General features: G+C 39.0%; 1 protein-coding gene across 4 annotated transcripts in view; it reads right to left on the bottom strand.

Moving 5' to 3' along the window:
• VAV3 (vav guanine nucleotide exchange factor 3) overlaps positions 1-27,481 on the bottom strand; it is a 254,278-nt gene that overhangs the window by 66,617 nt on the left and 160,180 nt on the right. For 3 of the 4 annotated variants that reach the window (XM_050962383.1, XM_050962385.1, XM_050962384.1), the window contains exons 18-19: positions 19,667-19,689; positions 15,784-15,829 (exon numbers count right to left, since the gene is read on the bottom strand). In XM_050962383.1, coding sequence (XP_050818340.1) covers positions 15,784-15,829; positions 19,667-19,689 — 69 coding nt within the window. Of the gene's footprint in view, positions 1-15,783; positions 15,830-19,666; positions 19,690-20,509; positions 20,709-27,481 lie in introns of those variants that run through there. The other variant, XM_050962386.1, reaches the window with a different exon arrangement.

Raw genomic sequence — 27,481 nt, 5'->3', positions numbered from 1 at the left:
ATCCATCTCCCTTGCTACTACAGATGAGTGGAACAGATCTCCACTTCGGAACCATAGCAGTTCTCTCTGAATCATGCAGATGCAACAGCTCTGATGCACAGGAACTCGCACTGCTAAGAATTTTTTCTCTATGCCTCTTTTTTCTTTGGCAGCTCAACAGACAGAACCGAAGGTGCTAAAAGCCCAGATTCTGACACACTGATCAATTCCATCTTCCTCAATCTGCAAGTGGAAGTCAGGACCAGCCCTGGTCCTGTAGCAGCAGGCGTTCTGTCAGGGCTGGATTACTGGGGGGAAATGAGGTAGCCAAATTGTCTCTTGACCTCTCTTGCAGAACCAGAGCAGATGGACCTGACCACATGGCCCTCAGTTAGTTCAGGCATCTGAGGGCTTGACTGAGGGAGCTGTGGGAATGGAATCCAACCTTGACAGGGCTTGCAACTTCTTGGGACCCTGCAGCCAGTTCACACTGGTAGCCACTGGGGCAGAGACTGACGTCTTAGACCTAAGATCTGAGGCCTTACTGGGTCCAGAGGGTATAGTCTCAAAGGCTTTCTTTAGAGGAAGAATCTGCAAACAAGTTTCCCTGTCCTTATAGGCTCTGGGAGTAAAGATCTAGCAGATCGAACACCCAGAAAGCAACTGTCCTTCTCCCAGGCACATGAGGCACCAGACTAAGTCATCAGATGCCAGGAAGACAGCCAGACAGGAAGTGCATTTCTTGAATCCTGGCTTCCTCTGTTTCTTCGGTTCCACCATAATCTGGAACTGCTAACTATTAATTCACTAACTATACTAAATGGACTAACTATTTCTATGCAGAAAGAAACTCCAATTCCAAAGAGCAGTCACATCCATCCAAGCGTGGAAGAAACTGAGGTGGTGAGGGAGCTCTTCCTCTTCATATCCTCACCTTCAGTGTGTCATGATGCTGAGGGGACACTGCTAGAAGTTCTGCCATAAGGCACCACAAGGTGGTCCAGTACCCATAAATGGGAATATGCAGAGCTACTCAAAGAACAGAAAATTAAGACAAAATACGTAATGAATCAACAATAGGCAGTATAAAGGAATACCCCACAACTATACAGTTGGATATTTATAAGATAAGGTCACAACAGACCACTCAACCCCTATGAAGAATAAAATAGAAACTATCGTATTATCCTCCCTCAAGCAAACATTGGGTAAATCAAAGGGAACATCAACCATGCCTCAAAGGTCAATATACTGACTCCAGCAGTTCAACAAAGGCAATTATCTCCAGAGATCTTTCCATCAAGAACATTCCTCCCCTGAAGTGGTCCTGAGTTCAAATCTAAGAATGTGTCAGCAAGAACACCTCAGCTGATCATTGGATGTCTCTTACTTTTCTTGATCTAGACCATATAGGACTTTATGTATTATAATCAACACCACTAGAAGTAGACAGTAGCATATGCAACATACGTGCACAGAATCAGTTTTGGATTTAAATCTTTAGATTATGGGATCTTTTTTCTTTTCAGTCTTCCTACCTGCTCTTCATTTAACTCAGTGTTCTGCTAAAGCAAAGGCCCAGAGTTCTACAGTGAACAAGCATTAAAGCAGTGGAAAGGACATCGTATGGCGTGAATCCAAGGTGATTGCTGTGCTGTAATCATAAATTATACTGTACTGATCAGTACATTTTCAAGTAAACCCTCACTAGCCTAGGTCAGGTGTCGTTCTGGAAGGAATGCTGTCATCTACCTATGAAGGCTTTGTTGATATATCATACTTCATACAATTTGCTGCCATCAAATTCAATTAGGGAAGCAATTCAAAAGCAGCTTTAGACATGCAGGTTTACCACCTGAACTAACAGAGTGGCGGACTCCAAATGCTTCCCTCCCCCACATGGGTTGGTTAAAGAATAACCCAAAAGAATAGTGAAAACAGGGTGGTGTTCTCAATGCTTCAGATAATGAAGTTACTATTTAATTCAGTGCTGTGTGTTAAAGATTAAGAAAAAGTTAAACACTTATGACAGAGCTGGAGGGCAAAGTCTTCTGTTTATTCACAGAACAGCAAGGGCTAGAGCAGTACTAGTTTTCCCACATCTCTCTGTGCCCCAGCATTAACCTGAAGGTACCATCCTGAAGGGATAAAAGGGTTCATTAATCCACCCTCACATACATTCAAATCAATGACTCTACTCAGTGATGAGCTGCCAAAATATTAATAACCGGTTCCCTCCTCCTCACCCCACAAGCGGGTCATGCCCCCCAACCCCCCTGGGACTCCTGCCCCATCCAACCCCCCACGTTCCTTGACAGCCACCCCCCGGGACCCCTGCCCCATCCACCCCCCTTCCCTGCCCCCTGACTGCCTCCGGCCGCCCCATCCAACCCCTCCTCTCATTCCTGATGGCCCCCCCGGGGACCCCTGCCCCATCCAACCACCCCTTCTCTCTGTCCCCTGACTGCTCGTGGAACCCCTGCCCTTGCCTGCCACCCATCGCCCCATCCAACCCCACTCCTTCCTGTCTGCCCCCCCGGGACCCTTGCCCCCATTCAATCCCCCTGTTCCCTGCCCTCTGACCACCCTGACACTAATCCACCCTCCCAGCTCCCCTGCCCTCTATCCAACACCCCCTCCCTGCTCCCTAACCACGCTGCCTGGAGGTGGGGGCTGGGCCGGGCCAGGCCAGGCCAGGCCGCTCAGCGGGGGTTGGGACCAGAGCCGGGGCGCTCGGCCAGGGCCAGAGTAGAGGCGCTCAGCTGGCCGGGACCAGGGCCTCACCTCCCAGCCGGCCGGGCCCAAGGGCCGGGCCAGAGCCATGCCTCCAGGCTGGCCAGCCACGGTCAGGACCGGGCCGGAGCCGCGCCGCCCAGCCGAGGTCAGGGCAGGGCTAGAGCCGCGCTGCCCGGGGACGGGGGTCAGGCCAGAGCCATGAGGCACCTGGATCCCTCCTCGTGCCCCCATCTCCCACCCCAGCTCACCCGCAGGAAGCTGCTGCTTCCTTCTCAGCCCTCCCAGGCTTCTCGCACGAACACCTCATTCGCGGGAAGCTGGGAAGGAGGAGGAGAATCCGGGGGAGCATTCAGGGGAGGAGGCAGAGGCCGACTCAGGTGAGCTGGGGCTGGGGGAAGGGCAGGGAGCTGCTGGGGCTTTTGTTAAATTTAAAAGCCCTTTTCAAACCGGTTGTCCCTCATGGGACAACCGGTTCCCGCAAACCGGTGGGAACCGGCTCCAGCTCACCACTGATTCTACTGAAATAAGAAACAGGTTGATTTCACTCTATTCCTGCTTGGGAAAGCTCTGGAGCAGCAGTTTGGGTAGACATTGAGGCTATTCACTGGGGAGAAGTTATCAAAACCTGAGGCTAGGAAAGGAGAAATGAATACACTCCCATTGTTTCAGAAACATGTCTGTGCAACAGCCATGAGGCTCTTCAGAGGTCTTTACATTTATCCAACCCTGCAGCATTGCCAGCTCTCATGATTTTATCATGAAAATCAATATTTAGTGTTTTTCTTAAAGCTCCACCTTCTAGAGTCAAATGATTACTGAGAATCTCAGTTTTCATTTAAAAAAAAGGAGAAAAAATTCTAAGTACTAAGGAATTAGCCCTTACTGTTACAGAGACAGGCTTGAATATATGAACCCCAAAAGCTCAGAAACCAAAAGGTAAATAAAAAACCAAAATGCACAATTTTTTAAATCTCATTATTTTTATTCCAACAGCATTGGGGGTGGAGGGGGAGGGGAAAGAAAGAGGGCTGACTTGTAACTTCTGAATGCCTGTGCTTGGCAATACTGAGACAGCTACTACTCAATAGCTTGTATGAAAGATAGATCCCCTTAACAAGGCCCATTGATAGCATCCTGGTAGGAATCTCAGCAGCCAGAGGAGTGGATGTAAGAAGTTTACAGTTTTCTCATCTGGGCATTGCCCTGGACATTAGGGCACCACTACTTTCCATATCACCCTCTGGCTAATAGACTTCTAGCTGTTAGGCGTATCTTGTACACTTTCCACAAAGTAGTACCAAGGAGTGGAGGTGTTTGAGTGTGTGTGAGACGAGTCTATATAGAAATTGAGATGTATGGTACTAAGAAAGAGTCCGTTTTACAAAGATTATGGGGGAGAAATGAAAGAAAGGAAAAAGGAGGAGACACAGAAAGATAGAGGAGGAATAAAAGAACACAGTGTAAGGAAAGGAACTGACATGAGGGAGTGAATGGAGAGAGACAGAAACCAAGCCAGAAAAAGATGCATCCTAATACACTATAGCAAAAATAAGACAGAAAATTTGGAGTGCAGCCAGGAAAGGGAAGGAGGTCCAACAAAAGGAAGAGAGGGGCACTAGCTAATAAGTGTCAGGTACATTTTTCAGGCCTTGACTATTATGATGGTACTTCTTGTGACATGGATCCACCATGATCTGAACGGAAAGCACCAAGTTCCTTCTACGTAGACCACAAAGTTGACACCCTCTGATAGTTGTTTTCAGTTTACATAATTGGCACCTGTACAGAAATTCGTTTCTTTCTTTTGGTAACAGATAATGTGCCATGGAAGGGGAAATTAGTTACCAATAATTCTGTTACATAGTCTACCATCTCTCTATCATGTAATGGAAATTAGGCCTCACTTAACACATTACAGGTTCATCTACCAGAAGGAACAGCCATGTAACTGTAATGTGTCCTAATGTAAAGGTAAAGGTAATGAATCCCAAATATTTTTTTAAAATAAGTACATTTAGTAAAAATGTGAAAAGTAAAAACACTAAATAATAATGATCAGTTACACTACACTATTCATTTTAACAAATCAGTCTCCCTACTCTGAGAGGTAGATATATTAGGTGCCTTACCAAGTTATTTCCAGTTTTAGAGCAATTCCTTATACCTAAAACAAGGAATACTGAGAGAACTGGTAACTTCTCTAGAAACAAAATGACATTTTAAAGCCAGAAAAACTCCAAATTCACCAGAAAGGTAACTGGTGTTTCTACATGCCCCCTATTACCTATAAAAACCTTTTTGGACAAACACCAGGCGGCTAAGAATCCATGAGTTTGCAGGACCTTTGCCATGCTTGACATAGGGGGTAACTATCTTGCCTGGCATGCTTGCCTCAAAACAAACTAACTTTGAAGGTAGACTCAGTGCAGAGGTATTATTGCAACAAGCATGGGTAGCAGAAAGCCCCAGAAAATGCATAGATCAAGCTCTCTATTGAGAAGCATCACAATTTCTCAGCAGGTTCCCAGGGTTCGAAGGCCATTTCCTCTCCCTGTCACATGGCCACAAAACCTTCCCCTGATGAGGGCAGGGTGCAGCAGCAACTCTGCAAAGTTCTCCTAATTGAGTTTTAGCAGTATTTCTTCTCCCACAGGAGGGGAACATTTAGCCCTTAGAAATGTTTACAGTGTTTCCTACATTCTTTGTGTAAGCATTACTCTCAGTAGTGATCAAATTAAATGAATGAATCACAAAAAATCCATATCTTTTTGAGTAATATTAAAATTCAGTGACTTGTTATGATTATTATAATTCATTGCCTTATTATCTCTGTTTTGCTTTCTGAGAATGCTAGAACTCTAACAATTAAAAACAGACATAGAAATATACAGGTAAATGACATTTTGCCCTTGCAAATTAATGGGAGATTTACAAGTCCCTGTAAATAACAGTTTTGCTGACATGCCATTCTCTTCTACTGACAATACTAATTAAATTCGTATCTTAAATTCATGACATTGCTAGCTACTAAAAATCAAGGACTGAATAGAGAAACTGGATTTATGCTTATTACAACAATCTATAACCCACTTAAAAACCCTCCCAAGCTCCCTGGACCACGGTGACTGGAGAGGTGTTAACAGGCAACTTCACCTTGAAAGGTCCGTTGAAATATGTGTTAACGACTTTTGCTTGTATTTGGCTGTGACACACTGAGTACATTTCCCAGTGGTGAAGAAGAGCTCTGTGTAAGCTGGAAAGCTTGTCTCTTTCACCACCAGAAGCTGGTCCAGTAAAAGATATTACCTCACCCACTTTAAAAGCAGCAAAGAATCCTGTGGCACCTTATAGACTAACAGACGTTTTGGAGCATGAGCTTTCGTGGGTGAATACCCACTTCTTCAGATGCATGTCTTTGACCTTGGTATTCACCCACGAAAGCTCATGCTCCAAAACGTCTGTTAGTCTATAAGGTGCCACAGGATTCTTTGCTGCTTTTACAGATCCAGACTAACACGGCTACTCCTCTGATACTCACCCATTTTGTCTCTCTAATACTAAATAAAAGCAACTCTGGGACATCTTTAATTTGAACACTTGCATTTTTATAGGGAACGTATTGTTCTTTGAAAAGCAATATTCTATGGTTTTCATTGCTTAGACGTGTATGTCCATTTGTGCCTGTTTAATCCTCACCCTCTGTGTGCCAACTCTCTTTTAGGTATCACATTTTGCATGGAACAATCTACATTAATATAGTGTGCTTGTGGACGTAAAAGAAGGGTTTTGAAGAACTTTGACCTTGGCATATATTAAAAATGCTGAACACGGGGTAAACATTGCATTCCTTGGGAGGGAACTAAAATCTGTTAGTCAACCAAAGCAAAGTAACAGCTCCAAGGAGAACAACCAAAAGTTAGAGAAAATTACCCACCTGCAGCCTAATCTTGCAATCTAGCCAAAGAACAATGAAAGAGTTTGACAAAATAAATGTGTTTCATCGTTTGGCATCTGGGTCTTCTGATGTTTAATTAAAAGAAAAGGATGTATCCTAGCGGCTATGTTCTGTTCTTAATGCTAGATCGCTGCTTAGATACTAAAGCAACAGACACACTGAAAATGCAGATACATAAAATGTAAGTAAAATGAATGCAAGTGGGAGCTATGCAAATATATTGAAATAAAATATATCCATTGTGCTCAAGTAAATGACATCCCACCCTACCATGAATCTCAAAGTAAATTTTATTTAAAATACATTAACCCAAATAAAGGACAAGAAACCCAGACTGAAACACTTCACATGAAGACAAAATTTTGCATTAGGCAAGTTGGTTCTTGTGCCATCATGATACACTATTCTCGGGAGAGGAAATACCTACACTTAGCATCAGTGCTACAGCAAAAGTAGCAGTAGTATTAAGCCCTGAGATGAGAAATCACAATATAGGTTAGCAACCATCTAGCTCAATATTTAGTTGGGTAGGACAGCAGATACTTTTTTACCTGATGGGTTCAGCATGCTTAGGGGTGGTACACATTCTAACTCCTCTTTTGTTTGCAGAGTGTGAGACACACTACTGTTACAGAACTGTTTGGGGGAATTTATTTGTGTTACAGCATTCAAGGAAATGGGGCTGTAACAATTCACTAAAACAGTTTTAGAGCCATTTTATCCCACCCACATTACACACGAATGTGTCAGAAGACAGCTGACCTTATTACGTTCTGGTAAAGTTACACCTGAAGGGCCAGATCTAAGGGCACCAGAGCACAGAGTTTAATGTCCTGACATATTGTCTTTGGATTTGAGTATTGCACATCAGCAGCTGGGCAGGAAATGATTTTCCCATACAGAAAAAGTTTTCTATTTCAAAACATCCCCTCACCACCTCGAACTGGGACAAAAAGTTGAAATCTCAAAGATTTACACAAACCGATGATAAAAAAGATCTGATTGGGTCAATTGAAACATTATGTTTCAGCTTTGACCTTTTTTATTCTAACTTTTTTTAGTATAAATTAAAATTTCAAAACAAGATTTTCCAAAGCAAAAAACAAAACTTTTAATTTAAAAAATGCCATAAAGAGACATTTTGACACATTCGAAACTTTTTCCCCAAATATTTTTTCAAATCAGGGAGATCTGTGGAAACTGTCCCTTTCCTACAGTTTCATTTTCAACAATCTGTATTATTCCAGTGAAAAAATGTGTCACTGAAAAATTCTCATCCAGCTCTAGCTGTACCCCAGGACAAAGGAAAATGAAGCTATTGCCCAAGCATATTGACAGAGAATCACTTTGAAATAACACACACTGTCTCACTGTTCCGGCTTACAAAAAAGGGTGAAATAAAAGCAGATGTGAAGATTGAAGAGGTAACAAATAAACATGTGGACAAGGAACAACAATAGACTAACACTGGGATTGACTTTTTCCCCCCTCAATAAAATTAGATATTTTGCAAACTTTTCCCTGTGTTACTTCCAGACAGGTTTTCAGGAAAATCACTGCCTAGAATTTTAAACCAATAATATAATTATGTTCCATATTACCTTTCATTCAGTATTTCCTTATGTATAATTGCAACCTACTTGTGATATTCTATCCATGCTTACAAATGCATACAAAATGTATTGTTAGATTTGTCAATACAAATATTACAGTGAAGTTGAATAATGTTGTATATAGGATAAACCATAAAAGTTAAACAAATTTCTTAAATGTGACTCATCAAAGCCCTTTTCAGTTTTAATAGTTTAATCTATTATAATGAAACATTTTAGTGAAGACTTAGCAAATATAAAGCTACATAGTGTGAAAAATTATCTGCAGTGAAACATGCAAATGTATGTGTTCTGTTTTTATCATAGTTGCTAATTATCAGGCAACCTACTCTTCCAAAATAGAAGAAGTTTAAGAATTCCTTCAAGTCTCTACAATGGCCTTGAGAATATTTCCAGTGCTTTCCAAGGGCTTGTCTTCACAGTGCTGGCAAAGTGCACTAAAGGTGTGCTCTAACATGTAGTGCAGCTGCTCTGTGTACATTCAGCTCTAAAAGGTACTTCATTTGCATTAATGTAGTCCTAGTTCAGGATTACATTAAAGGGAACTAGGTAGCTTTTAGAGCAGTGATACTAAGAACTCAGTGGTTCAGGAGCCAAATTAGCAATCAACACTACCCAAAAGAGGCACAGTAGTGTGAATTCATTTTTTCCTTTACTATGGTACAATATACTCTTATTTAAACAGTAAATATATATTCTCACAGCAAAATATCTAATCAAGTATTTTTTTCAATTGGTCAATAACATAACAAAAGCATCCTGATTGGTTAATAATTAAATCACACAGTGTTTTAATATCATGTGCTGCAAAGAGCTGCAAGAAGGGCCACTCTGGCTCGCAAGACTGTGGCTCGCAAGAGTATCAGTGTTTTAGACAGCAAGGTTTACCCGGGGCAGTTAGAGCATTTTACAGATAACAACCTTGTGGTACATTTTGCCACACCGTGTAGACAAACCCTAACTTTATTCTGTGTTTACCACGCTATAAATAGAGCAAAATGGTTGTTTTTAAGATGCCTGTTATTCTAGTCTCCCCTGTTTGGATTGGTAATATTTTGGCAGTAAGGTTTTGTTTATTATCAGACCTACGCAGTATGTTTGAAATACTAGTCTCATTCAGCAATTTGTTTTAGCAGCACTTCTAATTCGTAGCATAGTCTTTTAATACTATACTTCTGGCATGATCCTTTGAAAGCCCAAATTATCTAATACAGCATTTCAACAATGCTAAGAACATAAAATTCATTATTAAAAGGTGATATACATTTACAAAGTAGTATCCATATTCATGACCCATGATCTAACTTGTTGAGCAAATTTAAAACATTAAAAATGCCTCAGATTTCTACACCAATGATTCTCCTACTGTGATCCACAGATATTCATCGTGAAGAAGAATCCATCACTCTTCAGTAAGGATGCTGAGTCCAGCTATTACTTTTAGGGTCAGTCTCTGATCACTGGTATAATGGCATATAGAAGACTTTAGTTATGTTACTATATATTTATAACAGCGCAACAGAGATTGGAATCTGGCCCTTAGGCTTTCTTGAGGTTTAAATAATAAAACAAGATAAAACAAGCACCTATCTGCGTCCTGTATGATTACTTCAGATTTTTGGAGGCACACCCAAGGCCTTCTGAGGCATGATACATAGCACCTTCTAACACAAAATTTCCTCGCTGCTTTCCCTTTGCTTAGGGGAAGAGGGACCTGTAATTTATTGCTGGTTTATTGCAGCAGCAAATCACATCCCTACCACAACAGCTAACCTGTTGTGTTGAGAAGATGGAACAAGCTAAGGTTCCATCAGATTCCTGCCCTTCCCCATCCATTTGTTCTGGGTATGGGGAGTGCTGAGCTCACAGGGGAGTAAGACAGATGGTTTTATTCTCCAGTGTGGCTTTGCAGGCTTTGAATATCAGTACAGAGACCTTGAACTCAACTCTATATTCTATGGGAAGCATGATGGTAACATGTTCACAATGATCCAGGTTAATAACCAGACAGGTTTTGTACCAGTTAAAGATTTTCCATGGTATATGGCTTCATTTTTATCTGTAATGAGTTGCAACAATCAAACCCAGAGGTCATAAATGTGTAGATCACTAGGGATAGATCTGAGTCTGACAGGCTGGATCATAATCTTCTTGTCAGCCACAGACTGAAGTGAGCGTCTGTCTTCAGTTACAGCTATTTTCTATTGGATGCTCTTTTGCTAAGATCTTGTGCTTGGTGTCCTATGACACTGGCTCTCAACCTTTCCAGACTACTGTACCTCTTTCAGGAGTCTGATTTGTCTTGTGTACCACCAAGTTTCACCTCACTTAAAAACTACTTGCTTACAAAATCAGACCTAAAAATACAACAATGTCATAGCACACACTTACTAAAAAATTGCTCTCTCATTTTTACCATATAATTGTAAAACAAATCAATTGGAATATAAATATTGTACTTACATTTTAGTGTATAGTATATAGAGCAGTATAAACAACTCATAGTCTGTTTGAAATTTTAGTTTGTACTGACTTTGCTAGTGGTTTTTTTCGCAGCCTGTTGCAAAACTAGGCAAATATCTAGATGAGTTGATATACCTCCCTGGAAGACCTCTGTGTATCCCTGGTTGAGAACCACTGTCCAATGATATTCTGCCAATGATATTCCATTTGAAATAAGCTAATTCCTTGTAATGGGATGTGTTTGGGGGTAAATGGTAAAAGTCTGTACACAGCAATCATCCAGAGCCTTCAAGAGCTTGCTCATTTTTGCCTGGATAGGTCCCGCAGATGAGAGTATCAGATATGCAGAAATTTAGTATTTGTAATGAAAAGTGATAGTTAAATAGAATTCAGCTGTAGCTGCAATTTCAATGCACGTAACAATTGTGTCAATGCTTAGCAAGAGGTTACAGTTAAGTCAGGACATCTAAACATTTGAATAAGCCAGATTTTACTCTTAGATATACCGTGCTGGGGTGAGGCTCCCAATGAAATGAATCAAAATGAATCGGACATACATATCACACAGCAAAATATGTCCCATTATGTTGAAACATGGTATCAAACACTGTAGCATGCTTATGACATATACTTGGAAAGGGCAAACATCATTCAGAATATATTGCAATATTTCTTACTTTTCTAACATGAAAAATAGACATTCACTATAATACATAAAAATAGATGAATATTTCTTTTCATTGCTTATATTTAAAGGGAATTACAATACCACACTCTGATTATGATATTTCACAGTTTAATGTGCATAAAAACAATGAAGATGCTGTATCCAACCTCCCACTGTATCTTATTATTTAAATAACCATATCTCTGTTACTTTATTTCCAATTGCACAGCTCCCAATGTATGTTCTGCAAGCAATAACCTCACACTTTCCTTCAGTTCCATTCCTTTATTAACAATGTGTATAATCAGTATTAAAGACTAATTTTGCAAAGCATGTACAGACCAGACATTGACCAGATGCTACACACACACACACACACACACACACACACACACACAATTTTGTAAAATATCTGGAAATCAGATGAAATGTTACTGTGAATTCTTTAGGTTTTCTAGCAGTAAACTGTAGGATACATATCTTCATTTTGCCCCTCAATCCAAAACTAAGGTTGTTTTCCAAGATTTAATCCATACTTGCAAGAAAATCAGCTATTTTAAAAATCAGAACACGTTCCCCTTAGCATTCTTTCACAGATCAGACTTCAAGTTTCTCTGCAACAAATCTGAAGTACAAGCTTCTAGCGTTCCCATTTTTGCCAAGTTTATCATACTGACATAAAATATGTTTTTTACAGTTTTAGAAATTAAAGTCCCAATATTTGTATTAGCATAAATGTTTAGGGTAAACCTAGTTTAAAAACACTAAACAGTGAATCCATTACACTTTAGCTCTATTTATACCAGGAAATAAAAGGGACAGCCGACAAACGTGCAATATACCACTTCTATATGAAAGAGAATAATTGTGTTTTTACAAATATTGGGGAGCAAGCTATTTATGACAATTTTTCTTATTAACAAAAAGTGTAGCAAAAGACAGACATTAAAGATGTTCAACACAGTGCATGTTTTTATCAAAATAAGCCCTGAGCCACACAAATCCTCATGCACATGGTTACCTTGAAGCATGTCAATAGCATGCTTAAAGTAAAACATGCATAAGGGTTTGCAGGATCCCTCTTCAGAATGCAAAAAATTAGAGTTATTTCAGATTTCCCATTCCAGGCAAAGTTTCCTGCAAGCCTAAATCACATCTTAAATCCCCTTTGGTACAAACTTTCATTTAATCTTTTGTATTATAAAGAAAATTCAAACCCTGGGCCAAATTCTTGCTTGCTTCACAGATATGCATAAATATGCCAGCAACACATACACACAAACACACACATTTTGATAACTGCAGTGTAATGTGGAGAATGGTTGTCCCAAGTCTGGTACCCATAAAAATCAGTGGATAGACCATCCTCAACTGGACCCACGTGGGAATGCCACAAGGCATGGGGAAAGAGTCAAACAGTAGATCATATGATTCTGCTTTTCAGTTTGCTTTTCTTTTGCACAGGTCTAGGTACACTCCCTTTCTGCTGGCTCTTCCACCTGCTACCAGCTTCTCCCCTTCCTTATCTGTTTGCCCCTCTGGCCCCGTCTCTTATCCTTTCCTCTTATGAAGCAGAAAGAGTGACAAGTGAATATCTTTAACTCTAAAAGGAATCTGCCAAATACAACCACATAATCTTTAAAGAGAAAAACAGGCACTATTCATTTATTGTTTATAAGGTAGCACAGCTGGGCTAGGGATCTTTCTTAACCAAAGTAAGAGCTTTGCCAGAAAAGAAGCAGAATTACTTTAAGCCACGTGAAAATTCCAATACCTTCACACTAATTGCTACTTCCTTAGGGACATATACTGCCCACAGGCTCCCCTCCAACCTTTTAATTGATCTAAATCCCTGTCACTGGGGACTGCAAGTGTAATCCGGGACAGAATTTGTTCCTTACACTCCAAAGACAACTCAGTTTTTATTAAGTTGGGGCGTATCATGACAACTCTTATTTTTAAAATAGCCAGAAACAGAACAGAGGGAGGCTACAGCAGATTTACAAAAAAAGTGATGATTACATAGAGTATCTATTGCTGATACCAACTAATATTTGGACATGGCAAGGACATGCTACTGAAAAACCGCAAATATCAGCTTTGTTAAAAATATGGCCCAGGCTTCAGTATCATAACACTGTGGGGAGCAAAACACAGCAGGCCTCAAAAACACGTACTAGACTAGGCAATTTTTAAAGCCTGCGTATTAAAGTTTAATTGGTAACTTTGACCTTGACTATCACTTTCAACAGAAATATCACAGTAGTGCTAGGATTTTCAGAGATTTATGATCCTGTGTTCTTGAAAAGATACTAGCACCACTGTAGTAATACATGTCTGAAATAATTGATTTGTCCCTTACAAGTGTTGTTCTCTTGATTGCACATTGCCTTGAGAGATAGATGCTGCTATCTGATGGAAACACTATCAGTCAACAGTACATTTAGAAAATGCAAAAAAGATGCCAGGATTCAACCCACAGATGTTCTTGTTTTAAAATGTTAACTTGACCAGATTATTGCAGGAGCCTCCAAGACTGTGTGCTAGAAGGATACAAATAAGATAGGGATTGCCTTGCCATTGTGACTTAATTTGAAAATTGCCACATTGCTTATACAGAAGAATGTGATCAATATGTAGTTTTCAGCTATATTTTGTTAGCTCTTATTTCAAAGATATGTAATAGCAGAATCAATTTTGCAGAAGTATGAAGATTCAAGATCAACATTTTCAACCAGGGGATATAAACTTAGGTACCTAAAAAATAGCAGAATGATTTTCAGAGGTCCTGAACTTCCACTGGCTTCCAAAAAACAATTGAGGACCAGAGTCTGACATCAATACTAACGTTGAATAGACTTCAACCTCCAGAATAAGTTATTCAAAGAATCTGGGCCTTAATAACTTAGGCCCTGATTGAGGAAAGCACTTAAGCATGTGCTTAAATCCCATTGCTTCAGTGGCATTTATACATGGGCTTAAGCCACCTTCCTGAATAAGGGATCTCAATAATTACTGACTTCAATGGGAGCTGGAAATGCTCAAGTTACTTGCATTTAAGTGCCTACAGAGGGACTTGAGCGCCTAACAGTAGACAGCAAAGTTTAAAAATGTGGGCCTAAATGAGAGCTCACACACAGGAACAATACACCTAATACATCAGTTTATATAATTGAATGAATAAATGACAATAGCCCCACTAGGCCAATGGCTTGTTACTCTTTATGCTGCACCTTCTGACAGCAGTACATATCAGAAGTTAAACTTGTTTTTAAATGGCTTCAAGTTTCCTTGAGTAAAAAGGCATACAGACTGACCTAAGTGCAGAGTGATGCAAGCTTTGGCTAGAGGCAACAAAGCAACTGTAAGGCTTCTAAAACATCTCATTATCTGACATGAGTAAGAAGGGTGTGGATTGTTTCAAGTAGTTATAACCTTTAGAACCTGTGTAGCTGAACATTTGGAACGATAGCAGCCTAACCACCACACTTACTCCTCAGCAAACACACAGCTTCACCAGGTTTTGAGATGGTGCAAGGCTGCTAGCCCATTTAGTGTTCTACTCAAACTGTTCTCGGGTGTCTACGTTAAGAAACATTTAACAATAACTTAGTTTTATTAAGAATAGCTATTACCATATGCATAACAAATCTCCAGTAATTAAACTGTGAAAAGAAACCTACAAAAGACAATAGCATAATTACTGTAAAAAATTTCAGCGTTACATAGATCTATTGAATATTCTATTCAGACAAATAATTGGTCTCTAGAGGAGATGCTCACCCAGTTAGTACATAGTTTGTAATTAAACCCTTAATTTTCTTAAGAGCCAGTGTCCACGATTCTATAACAACATCTAACAGACTATAGTGAAAAATATAGCCTTTACGAAGGTGTGTATAAAATTACAGACTATTTATGGCTTTTTTGGAGAGCAGCTAAAGTCCAGTCCAGCAATGCACAGGTAAATCCCAAGGCAGGTTGAAAGCATCTAGAACTCTGAAGAATCAGAAACTAAGTTTTATACGCAGCTGCCTGTTTTTAACAGCAAAGTACACAAAGGTGGAGAAACGGCTAACCAAAAGCCCAGAGGCTTTTCAATGCGCAAACAAAGCTGAACAAGCACTGCTTATAAACATGCATGTAAAAAACCTGGAGTTCAGTCAGTCATATGACCATACCTATGAAAACACAGCCAAGCCATTGATTTAGATCTGCAAGACTTTAGGTTCCCAATAGAAAAATATGCAGTGTGTTCTCAACGCTGCGTGCAGTGTAACGTTGATTATGATACAGCATGATGTTATAGTTGAAGCTTTCTTTTGCCTTTTTAATTCAAAAGGGTAATTAATAGAAGATATAAAACAAACCTGAGTCCATCAGTCTGGAGTTTCTTCGAATTCCATTGGTTCTTTTCTGCAAAGCAAAAATACAAGTCAAAGACATGTATAAACCGGTTTTCATTTCTAAGTACTGTAGAACCTCAGAGTTAAAAACATCAGAGTTATGAACTGACCAGTCAACCACACACCTCATTTGGAATCAGAAATATACAAACAAGGAGCAGCAGAGACAAAAAGGGCGGGGGGGGGGGATTCAGTATAGTGCTGTGTTAAACATAACTACTAAAAAACAATTAAGTGAATGCAGCATTTTTCTTCTGCATAGTAAAGTTTCAAAGTTGTATTAAGTAAATGTTCAGTTGTAAACCTTTGAAAGAACTATAACGTTTTGTTCAGAGTTACGAACAACTTCCACTCCCAAGTTGTTTGTAACTCTCAACTAAACTAGTGTTTGTAGTCTATTAGGCAAAGCTAATTTTTAAAAAGTTCTCTTCCATCATACAGTGGGGTTAATACAGAAATATCATGCGTTAATATTTATTGTTGGGGTGCAAGTGACACAAAAAGGTTCATGTGTTAGCCTGTCACCTCTTGACATCTGGGTTCAAACTCCGCTGAGATCACATGTGAAAATGATTGTAATAACTCAACCTATTTTATAGCGGAAAAATACACCACACAGTTTGGCACTGTCTGCCTCAGGGAAGATTCAGGACTAGAACAGCAGCAAGAATGCATGTGAATGAAGTTGCAATTTCAATAGGGTGGGAGACTTAGACTGTTCTTGCTTTGTACTAAAGCTCCTTATAGTTAACAATGCCTGTCACATCTCTCAAATGAGTATTTATTTTTTTAAAAAACATGAAGTAATAAACTTTTGTTCTATTTTTTTTAAGTTTAGTTTAGGCAAACTGGAGCTATATGAAATCCCAAGTACACTGTACAAATATGATGGTTTCTTATTTGGCAAGTGCTGATTTGTACCAATTGCACAGACCTCTGCCTTTCAATAAGCCCTGAGGAACTTCAGTGCATAATAAGGTATATCTGTAAGTTAGTCATCTCCTCCTGCTACTTGTTTTAATTAGTAGCTTGCATGAGGGCTCATACAAATCACAATGTTTCACTCAAGCCAAGCAGAGCAAAAACAAAGGGTGCAATCAGGGTTGTTGTTTTTTTTAAATTAAGACTGTATTGTTTATTCACACTGACACAGAGAGGAGAGGAGCCATAAGCTTGGGGTGAGGGGAAAGCTGGGAAAGCTGAGGAGAAGTTATTGTAGTGGGTTGCAAAATGTTTCCATGGCTGAACTGGAAAAAAAAATTGTGATAATTTATCAATGTAACAATAAAATTACATATACTAAAGGAAAGAAGAGGGCATAAAAAATATCCAAGGAAGTAAATGTTGGGTGGGTGTGAAAACGTACTGAATGCTTCATCTTATATTATCATTATTTGCAGTAGATCTTCACATTTTCTGTAACATAAATCCATCTTTTCTTTAAAACTTGATCTTCATTTACACTAAGTCCCCTTTATACCACTCTGGCAGCATAAAGGGACTTTAAAGACATATTAAATACATTTAAGTCCCTTTTATACTGCCAGAACCATTTAAAGGAGTCATGGCACAAATGAGAATAAGGCTCCAATTTTACATTCTCCATAAAATTAAGGTACAGAAACCTCATCAGGAGAAGGAATTTTTTCTTACAAAAATCTCAAGAATCAAGTTAGAGGAAGAGGCATGCGAAGAAGAAGAATAAAATAGAATTAGGATAAATATTATCTCATCCAGCCACATATGTTCATCACTGGTAGTTTTACTCATTTCTGGCAACCTTGTCCATAACATACCATAAGCAATCTGTTTATAGATTCTTCAATACTGTATGCCATGTGTAATGATCAACAGACTTGTAAGCAAACAAACCATGCTATAGTTTTGGTATTTAAGATGTTCATGTTTAACAATTTACAGAGAGATTTAAAATGTAAAACAAACAAACAGCACATGGCAGAAGGTAAGGTAAGCAAGCTGCTGGTGGGGTTTCTATTAAAATGAGCACATGCAACAGACATTTTAAAGTGAGCTCATAGAACTGGCAACTGAGGTCTTCTACTTAACCATAAAACATGTATAAACACATGCCAACCACTCCTCCCTCCTCCCCTCAGAGTTCTGTCAATGTTTTTTAATTCTTATAATGTGTGATCCCCTCAAGGAAAACCGAGGGGTTCTATACCCATTAAATCCCTCCCCATCCCATAAACCTATCAAAATAGGGCAAACTAATGTCAGCTATAAGAGTTGTTTTATGATATGGACACCTGCCCACTAGGGGTTGAGCTGAACTGAATTCACCATCTCATTACACATAGGCCACTGAACAGTTATCACAAGGTGATCTGTGCCAGATCTTAATATTTAATGGAGCCACCCAGGTGAAAGATTCTGTATCTATTTACCAGTCACCTCAACCATCCGGGGCCCCTAACATTACACTTTAATTATCCAAAGCGCTAGGTTTTCTAAGCTATATGTGACAGAAATGATATCCTCCATGAAATTCTCCACAAGTCAAGGGAGTAAAAAAACCTGTTACCTGCCCAGTACAGAGGGCTTATATTTTCAGTCCTAGATTTCCTTTTACAATTCATTTAGCCACTAGATTATACAACATTAACATTACTAAAGATGACAGACCTGTATATAACACTTCTGTTCAGGTAAGTGGTGTAAAACAAAACCAATTGTCAGTGGAGTTCTATTAACTCTTCTGATAGGTTTTAAGGAAATTTAAACAGGTCTCTTAACACATGAACTTCCAAATAGCAATTTGACAGTGGAAACTAGCTAAAAATATGCACTATCCTAGGAGCTGACTGAGAATACACAGTCTTAATTATGTAACATTTATTAGCAGTCAGCATTAATCTGTCATTATATTTTTATAATAGTAATAGTTTTCTTTTGATGTGCATTGCCAGCCTGAGTCATGGCAGGACAGCATGCAAGTAGAGACAATCACAAACCTGAATAGGTAAAATTATCATCGTTATACAAATGTATATGGTGCTCATAACCGTAATGCCTGCTTACAGAATGAATTTACATCCACTGATCTAAAATGGATGCTGGAAACACAATGTAGTGTCCTGGGTTTAAAACAGTCTGTATTTGGTCAAAGTTAGTGGGAAGTAGGACTTTTACTTCTTCCTGTACCATAATGGAAAGATATCAGCAATATGCAGCGAGATACTTCACTGTGATTTGCAATATTCTTAGAGCTTTGTCATGACACATCATGTGTACCGACTAACCTCTCTCGACATTAGTAGTTCATTTTACTGTCCTGTCAGAATTAAGCAAATCCCATAGTTGCTGAGTGACACTAAGAAAGAATAGGGTTATGTAAAAAGTCAGTATTCCACTGCAAATCTTGCAGCTTACTGTAGGCTGAAGAACTGCAGATTTATTAGTCCATAGTAGTTTATTATTGCAGAATTTGCTGAAACTTACCTGAGGGTAGTTTTATCTCTGTTGCCAAATTTGGCCTAGAAGCGTTGGAGAACTGTGATCACTGATATTCTGAGTTAAATTAACAACATTGTTTTACTTTCCCCTTATAATTTAAGAAAACCTACATTCTTCCCAGTATCCCAAACACTGAAAATCTCAATGAAAATTAGGTTAATCCCCTGCAATTTAATAGAGATATATCTAATTGTTAGTTCATGTACATGGAGTCACTTCTACTGCCAGAGTTTGCATAACTCTAAATAAATACAAGTTAGCTGCAGAAAAATACATTATTTATTGCACTGGCACAGCCATATGCAGTAAATGAGCAATTTGTAAGCCATCAACAAAATAAATCGCATAAAAATTGAAAATGAATCCTTACCTCATGTTTCAGGGTTCCGTGTTCTGAAACAAAAGTAAAAATCGGCATTATCAGTGCCTATCAATCTGTTCTTTTATATAGTAATCTCTGTCTGTGCTGCGCTGCACGAGAACACACTACTGCTTTGTTTTACTAACTGATACCTGTAATATGGTCCAACAGCCCTGGAGCTAAGATAGTTATTGTTTTGCGAACTGTGTTCTTAGAGCTGATTGGCTCTTGTCAGGTAACACTGAACCAATGCTATAAATGGCCTGTTTCTGAGTTATGCTGAACTTTCCAACAGTTGTATGCCAAACAATCAAATCATTTAAATCTTTATAAATGGTTCTACCGAGTTTCAAAAACACTATGTAACCACATACATCTTTTGAGAAATTCTATAGTTAAGATTCCTATTGCAACTGTAATTTAAACTTCCTCTAATCCCTTTGCACCTAATAATACTCTATATTGCTGTATAATCAGTTCAATGTTTTGCCTACTGGTTGTGGTGAGAACCTTAGCTTTGAAGTTTCCTGGGATTCATGTACTTAAATTCTCAAGTAGCACTGCACTAACATACTGTAGGAGGGGGTTTTTTGCAATGAATTTTCTTGTTTTCTTTTAGTGAAAAAAAAAAGCAGCATGAGAAAAGGATAAAGAAAGGTACTCTTGTGGGTTATCAGAATGGCTGCATCAGTGTGTTAAAGCTGTGTGCATACAGAGCACCACACATTTCTATTAACCCAGCAAGGATTTTGGGAATGGGGAGGAGATTATGGAGTGTGTGATCTGATCAGCATACTTTCTAATAAACACATCACTGCACCCTAGATTTTATTTTACTGCCTTATCACACACCTGTGTTTATTTCTATGTGGCATTCTCCAGGTCCACTCCTGATGGCTGGTAAGGAAAATGATGTATTGCACATGTCCAGTGTTTAGTTTACAACCATAGACAATTTCCAAACTTTTTCAAATACTGGTGTGACAATCAGGGTCCAGATACCTTGGGGGGGGGGGGTTTGATCCCCAAAGAATAAGCAATTGAATCAACTGATTGTATACACTACTATTGTACTATAAAACTGTACTGAGTAAGATGTCATAAAAACTGGTGATATGTTGGTCATGGATATTACTGCATGATCTATGTACGGGTTATGTATAAAGAATTATGTATGTGTCCTGACAATATGTTCTTAAAATGTATTTTAGAAATAGTGCATAAATCAAACCAGCCCTAGACAGATAAATGTGGATTTATCTGTCTGACTGGCTTGATTACAGGTAGAGGATAATAAAAGTACATTTGCATATAGGATAAACAAAGCAATCAAAAAAAAAAAAAGAACAGGAGTACTTGTGGCGTCTCAGAGACTAACACATTTATTTGAGCATAAGCTTTCATGGGCTACAGCCCATTTCTTCAAATGCATAGAATGGAACACATAGTAAGGAGATACAGAACATGAAAAGGTGGAAGTAGCCATATCAACTCTAAGAGACTAATTAATTAAGATGAGCTATAATCAAGCTAACTAGCAACAGAGGGGGAACAGAGTCAACACCCCCATGAAGTCATCTGGCTTTTGAGGCAAAGACACTGGATTTTACAAAACAGAAAGGGAGCAAAAAAACATTCTAGTTTCCTTCACTTAGGGAACACAGTGGTTTATGGTTCTGAGTGTCCTCAGGAGAGCATCCCAGTGGCAAAACACACATTGCTTACCAAGGACCATATATTGAATGAGCCAAATATGAAGTTCTAAATCTAAACATTTTGATTTGCTAAAGCTAAAAAATGTATCCAAGATGGTTCTTATTATACGGAACAAATCTCTTGGTTACTAACATTTTATTTAAAAATAAACAGACAATAAGAATATGAACCAAGAAATCTCAGCAGGAGACTGGAAGGACAGAATGCTATCAAGTAGGAGCAGTATAATTTTCCCCTCATTGATGGAATGCCAGGGAAAACTCTCTTTGTCACACTAAGAGAATTTTTTTAAAAAAAGGTTGTAAAGATTTTTTTTCAGCCTTTCCAAAAATATTCATTCATCTTTGTGTAGTAAAAGAGTAGGGAGAGAGGGAGAAGCAAATGAATAGTTTTGAAGAGATTATTAAGGCTTAGATTTTCAAAGGAGCCCAAGGGAGTTAAGTATTCAAATCCCACTGAAATTCAATAGGATTTAGGAACTTAACTCACTTGGACTCCTTTGAAAATGCCAACCTATGGTAAGGGCAGGAGGGTAAGAATGCAATTACCTTTTTGGCATTTACTCCTGTATAGTATCACTACCTTGGCATTATAAATGACTTCAAAACTGAACTAAGTACCATGAAAATGGAATCGTTATAAAAGTTCATTTCCAATCATCAGTTCTGTTAGTGTTTTATCTTCAGTCCCCATATGTCTCAAATATTAGAGCGCACTGGGTGCCTTTCTGTCCTGATGTGGGAGAGTTTATAGGAGGAGACTTGGGTTTTATGGATGACACATGAAAGTCCTGTGAACTGTTTTGCTTTTGAGTGAAGAAAGCACCTTGTCTTAATAGCGGCTGTGGCTTATTGCTGCTTTTTTATGAATATCATAAACACTAATCTTGGAGTGAGTTTCAAAGTTCACTAGGATAAAGTGAGTTCAGTATCCCAATGTTGTGATTTGATATAGAAAGAGAAGTTGAATGATTAACTTCTAATATTTGGGATTCAGAGAGATGCAAAAAACCTGTAACATAGAAAGGCTATAAATATCCCTGATAGGTACCTATGAGTTTTACTGAGAGAAGTATTTATGGTAATAGGTCACATTCGTGATATTTAGGTTCAAAGTAAATACTATACTACTCCATTACCTCAAGCCAGCAGAGATTTTGTTGTTAAAGACTGAGGGCCAAATTCAAACTCAGCATAAGCAAATGCAACTTTACTGAAGTTGACAGTATTTCATCTATTTACTCCATGTCCGAATTAGACCGTAAAACTTTGCCAACACTGGCATACACTGAACTGTTATATGTGAAATTTAACTCAAGAAGCCCCTTCGACATGTCTATAGAACACAGTGAAACTAACCACCTGATATCGATATTGCCAAAAAAGCCTTGTTTATCTGCAGCATATATATACAAATTTCATTCATTATGGTGAGAAGAAAACTGCTGAAGCAAAATCTATAGTCTCCAACAAAGTGAAATCATTACTACTTTAAGGTAGGACAAACCTTAGGTCTATTCAATTTCACTCTCCGTATATCCAGGAAACTTTGCATCAGATCCTTATGTGAATCAATTCCCCATGGCTTTCTGATTAGGAGTTCAAGAGCAGATTCCTTGCTTCATCTGCACAGAATTATTCATACTCATGTCCTACAATGCCCTCCCTATTAGGCAAAAGTTCTCTTTTTTCTGGCTCTAAAATTTTCATTTCCATTCTTAGCATTTCCATAGTTGATCATCTTAGACTCACAGTTGTCTTTCAGCTTTATTTTGGAAGTTCACAGTAATCAGACTATGAACCCATATTACAATTTCAGGAAAAATTTCCAGGCTATCACCTTGCATGGTGACAAGTTTCAGAGTGGTAGCCTCCAGCTTTCATCCAGACAACACCACACAATCCATTGTCTACAACCAAGCTCTAAGATACAACCGCTCCAATCCCTCAGACAGAGACAAACACCTACAAGCTCTCTATCAAGCATTCTTACAACTAAAATACCCACCTGCTGAAGTGAAGAAACAGAATGACAGAGCCAGAAAAGTACCCAGAAGTCACCTAGTACAGGATAGGCCCAACAAAGAAAGGAACAGAACGCCACTAGCCGTCACACCTTCAGCACCCAACTAAAACCTCTCCAGCACATCATCAAGGTTCTACAACCTATCCTGAAGGATGATCCCTCACTCTCATAGATCTTGGGAGACAGGCCAGTCCTTGCTTACAGACATCCCCCAACCTGAAGCAAATACTCACCAGCAACCACACACCACCCAACAAAAATTCTAACCTAGGAACCTATTCTTGCAACAAAGCCCATTTCCAACTTTGTCCACATATATATTTGGGGACATCATCATAGGACCTAATCACATCAGCCACACTATCAGAGGCTCGTTCACCTGCACATCTATCAATGTGATATATGTCATCATGTGCCCCTCTGCCATGTATATTGGCCAAACAGGACAGTCTCTATGCAAAAGAATAAATGGACACAAATCAGACGTCAAGAATTATAGCATTCAAAAACCAGTTGGAGAACACTTCAACCTCTCTGGTCACTCAATTACAAACCTCAAAGTCACAATACTCCAACAAAAAAACTTTAAAAACAGACTCCAATGAGAAACTGCAGAAGTGGAATTAATTTGCAAACTTGACACCATTAAACCAGGCTTGAATAAAGACTGGGAGTGGATGGATCATTACACAAAGTAAAACCTATTTCCCCATGCTATTTTTTTCCCTACTGTTACTCATGTCTTCTTGTCAACTGTTGGAAATGGGCCACCCTGATTATCACTACAGAGCTTTTTATTCTCCTGCTGATAATAGCCCACCTTAACTGATTACCCTTGTTATAGTTAGTATGGGAACACTAATTTTTTCATGTCCTCTGTGTATATATATCTTCCTACTGTATTTTCCAGTGCATGCATCTAATGAAGTAGGTTTTAGCCCATGCAAGCTTATGCTCAAATAAATTTGTTAGTCTTTAAGATGCCACAAGTACTCCCTGTTCTTCAGGATATCACCAATATCTTTTGACGAAGATCTTGACATGCTTCCACATTCTTTTTATCACATTCCTCCTCGATAACTGCAGTTAATAATTTGTGGATCTTCCTCTACTTCCCTTAAGTACTCACAGTTTGCACAAAATTGTGCCTCTAGACTCCTCAAAGGAACAATGATCTGTAGACATTTTAGTCTAGAACTGAGAAAACTTTACCTGCCTTCAGTGAGGCAGCATGCTAACTGTAAAATATTTTGCAACCTACACAGTAAGCAGAACTCGTAACAAGCATGATTCTTCATATCAGGAAAAATTATTGGTCCATATTATGGGATTCATAACCTCCACTCTTGTTCAGAAGGCCTTTGGAGAATTTCTCGAGTAAGGACAGTACCATTTGATTTTATAGAGATTTGGATTTTATTCTTCCTAACAAATTGGATTCTCTGACTTATTATTCACCTTCTAAAACATCTTTGAATACTCATCTTTTTAGCACTGCATTTTCATAATCTCTACATATCGCTATTTTTGTAAAGCATCCAAACCGGCAACAAAGCAAGACAAACTAGTTCCTACATTGCTGCTATATAAAATAAGGTCACAATGTCCACCAGCAGAATTTTTACAAAAGAAAATTTTAATTTAAATATGGACTGGTTACAAACAGGAGAGCGTAGCCATTGAGGGTATGTCCACACTGAAAAAAGCCCCAAGCAGCGAGTCTCAAAGCCTGGGTCAACTGACTTGGGCTCATGGAACGTGTGCTACAAGGCTAAAAATATCAGTATAGACATTCTCGCTCAGGCTAAGCACCCCCTCGCCTACTCCCCCGGGCTGGGTTTCAGAGCCCAGGCTCGAGCCCAAGCAGAACCTGCAGATGATACAAAGTTGGGAGGTATTGCCAATAAGGAGGCAGACTTGAATTTTATACAAGATGCTGAAAAACTGGATAATAGAAATGGGATGAAATTTAACAGTGCAAATAAGAAGTTTTGCTATAAGCAGGTGCAGAGAAGGAATTCTAGGAGGTTAGGGAACCTACCCTAGAAGAAGAGCCTTAAGAAGCTTGGCTTTGTTTGGCCTAAGCAAATGAAAATTGGGGAGAGATATGACTGCTCTGTATAATACATTAGAAGGATAAACATCAAGGAGGGAGAGGAGTTATTTAAGTTAAGGGCCAATGTTGGCACAGGAACACATGGATAGAAACTGGCCATCAACAAGCTTAGGCTTGAAATTAGATGACGGTTTCTAGCTATCAGTGGAGGGAAGTTCTGGAATAGCCTCCCAAGGGAAGTAATGGGGGCAAAAAACTTAAGTGGTTTCAAAGACTGAACTTGATAATTTTATAAAGATTTGGATTTTATTCTTCCTAACGAATTGGATTCTCTGACTTACTATTCAACTTCTAAAACATCTTTAAAGACTCATCTTTTTGGCAGGGGATGGTATGATGAGATCGCCTACAACAGCATGTAGCCCATTTGTGACTGCTAGTAGCAAATATCTCCAATGACCAGAAATGGGACACTAGATGGGGAGGGCTCTGAGTAACTACAGTGAACTCTTTCCTGGGTGTTTGGCTGATGGGTTTCACCAACATGCTCAAGGGCTGACTGACTACCATATTTGGGGTTGGGAAGTTATTTTCCCTCAGGTCAGATTGGCAGAAACCCTGGGAGGTTTTCACTTTCCTCTGCAACATGGGGAATGGGTCACTTGCTGGTTTAAATTAGAGTAAATGGTGGATTCTCTGTAACTTGGATTCCTTACATCATGATTTGAGGATTTCAGTAACTCAGCCAGAGATTATAGGTCTATTACAGAAGCGGGTGGGTGAGATTCTGGGCCTGCAATGTGCAGGAGGTCAGACTAGATGATCACAATGGTCTCTCCTAGCCTTAAAGTCTAAGAAGAGTCTAAGTGGGAATAGCTTAATCTTCAGTTATATAGCAGAGCAACTGGGGCTTCCATGCTAACTAAATGAACAGTGAAATATGGGGATACAATAGGGGAATACCTGTCTTCTTTTTAAAATATTTTAACTTTTATTTTTAAAATGTAGAAAATGTAAAGTAGTCTACTCTAAAAGGAGGAATGGGGCTATCTGTTCCTTATGGCTCACAATGAGGGCATATGGACTCTATAACCTTACATTGTATATAGATAGGTGTTAGGAGTAGCACCAGCAGTTGCCCAGGACAGGACTTTGCCCCAAAGTACCCTGATCCCACAGTGATTGTTATTCAAGCTCAGTATGGATCATTAATTCAACAAAGGCTGAACAATATTATTTAAGTTAAAGAAGAAACAGCAACTCTCCAATGAGCGTTTTGGGACTTGAACATTTGCTGGTCAATGCTGCTGATATGGTGGCTTTGGAGGACAGCTGGCAAATCTGTAGCTACTGAACAAGCCAGGGAAAGGTAAATAGGGAAAGCTGCTGGTTTTATATCACGTCAGAAACCCATCTTGATTATGAATAATCCCATGAGAGATAAAAATTATGTGCTGCAACATACGAAAATCTATACAAGTAGCACATGTACTTTTGCACAAATCTGTTATAATAAAAAGTAGCTTCTTTCATTTACAGTTTATACACCTCTAACATTTTTTAACAAGTAATCACGTACTATCCATGCATATGAAAGCTATATATCCTTTCCATCTCAGTCTATTTGGCTCTTTCTCAGGCAGAACAATCTGAAATAGAGGAATTTAAATGAAAAAGGAATCAAGCAGAGGCTAGCTTGTTTTGTGGTTTTTGTTTGGTCTGATAAGGAGCAAATGACAATAGACTTTTATCAAGTAATATACAATAAAATTGTATTTTAATCAGAGCTCAAGTGGAAGAGCAATTCTCCTGACACCATTTGTTTACTAAAAGATGACAGTGTGAAATGGTCCAGTTGTTCGAGTAGCAAATTTGGGGTGCTCAGATCTGCCTAGCTACAGCACACTGCCAGTTAAGATTTTTCCTATTTATCTATGTCTGAATCTGAGATGATTCTAACATCTATTCTCTGGAGAACCTGGAGACAGCTATAAACAAGAGGCTGTCATGGATTTTACTTTATTTTA

The sequence above is a fragment of the Gopherus flavomarginatus genome, chromosome 7 (genome assembly GCF_025201925.1).
Source record: "Gopherus flavomarginatus isolate rGopFla2 chromosome 7, rGopFla2.mat.asm, whole genome shotgun sequence".
Classification (NCBI taxonomy): domain Eukaryota; kingdom Metazoa; phylum Chordata; order Testudines; family Testudinidae; genus Gopherus; species Gopherus flavomarginatus.
The sequence above is the reverse complement of the archived record's forward strand: the minus strand, read 5'-3'. Positions and strand labels throughout refer to the sequence as shown.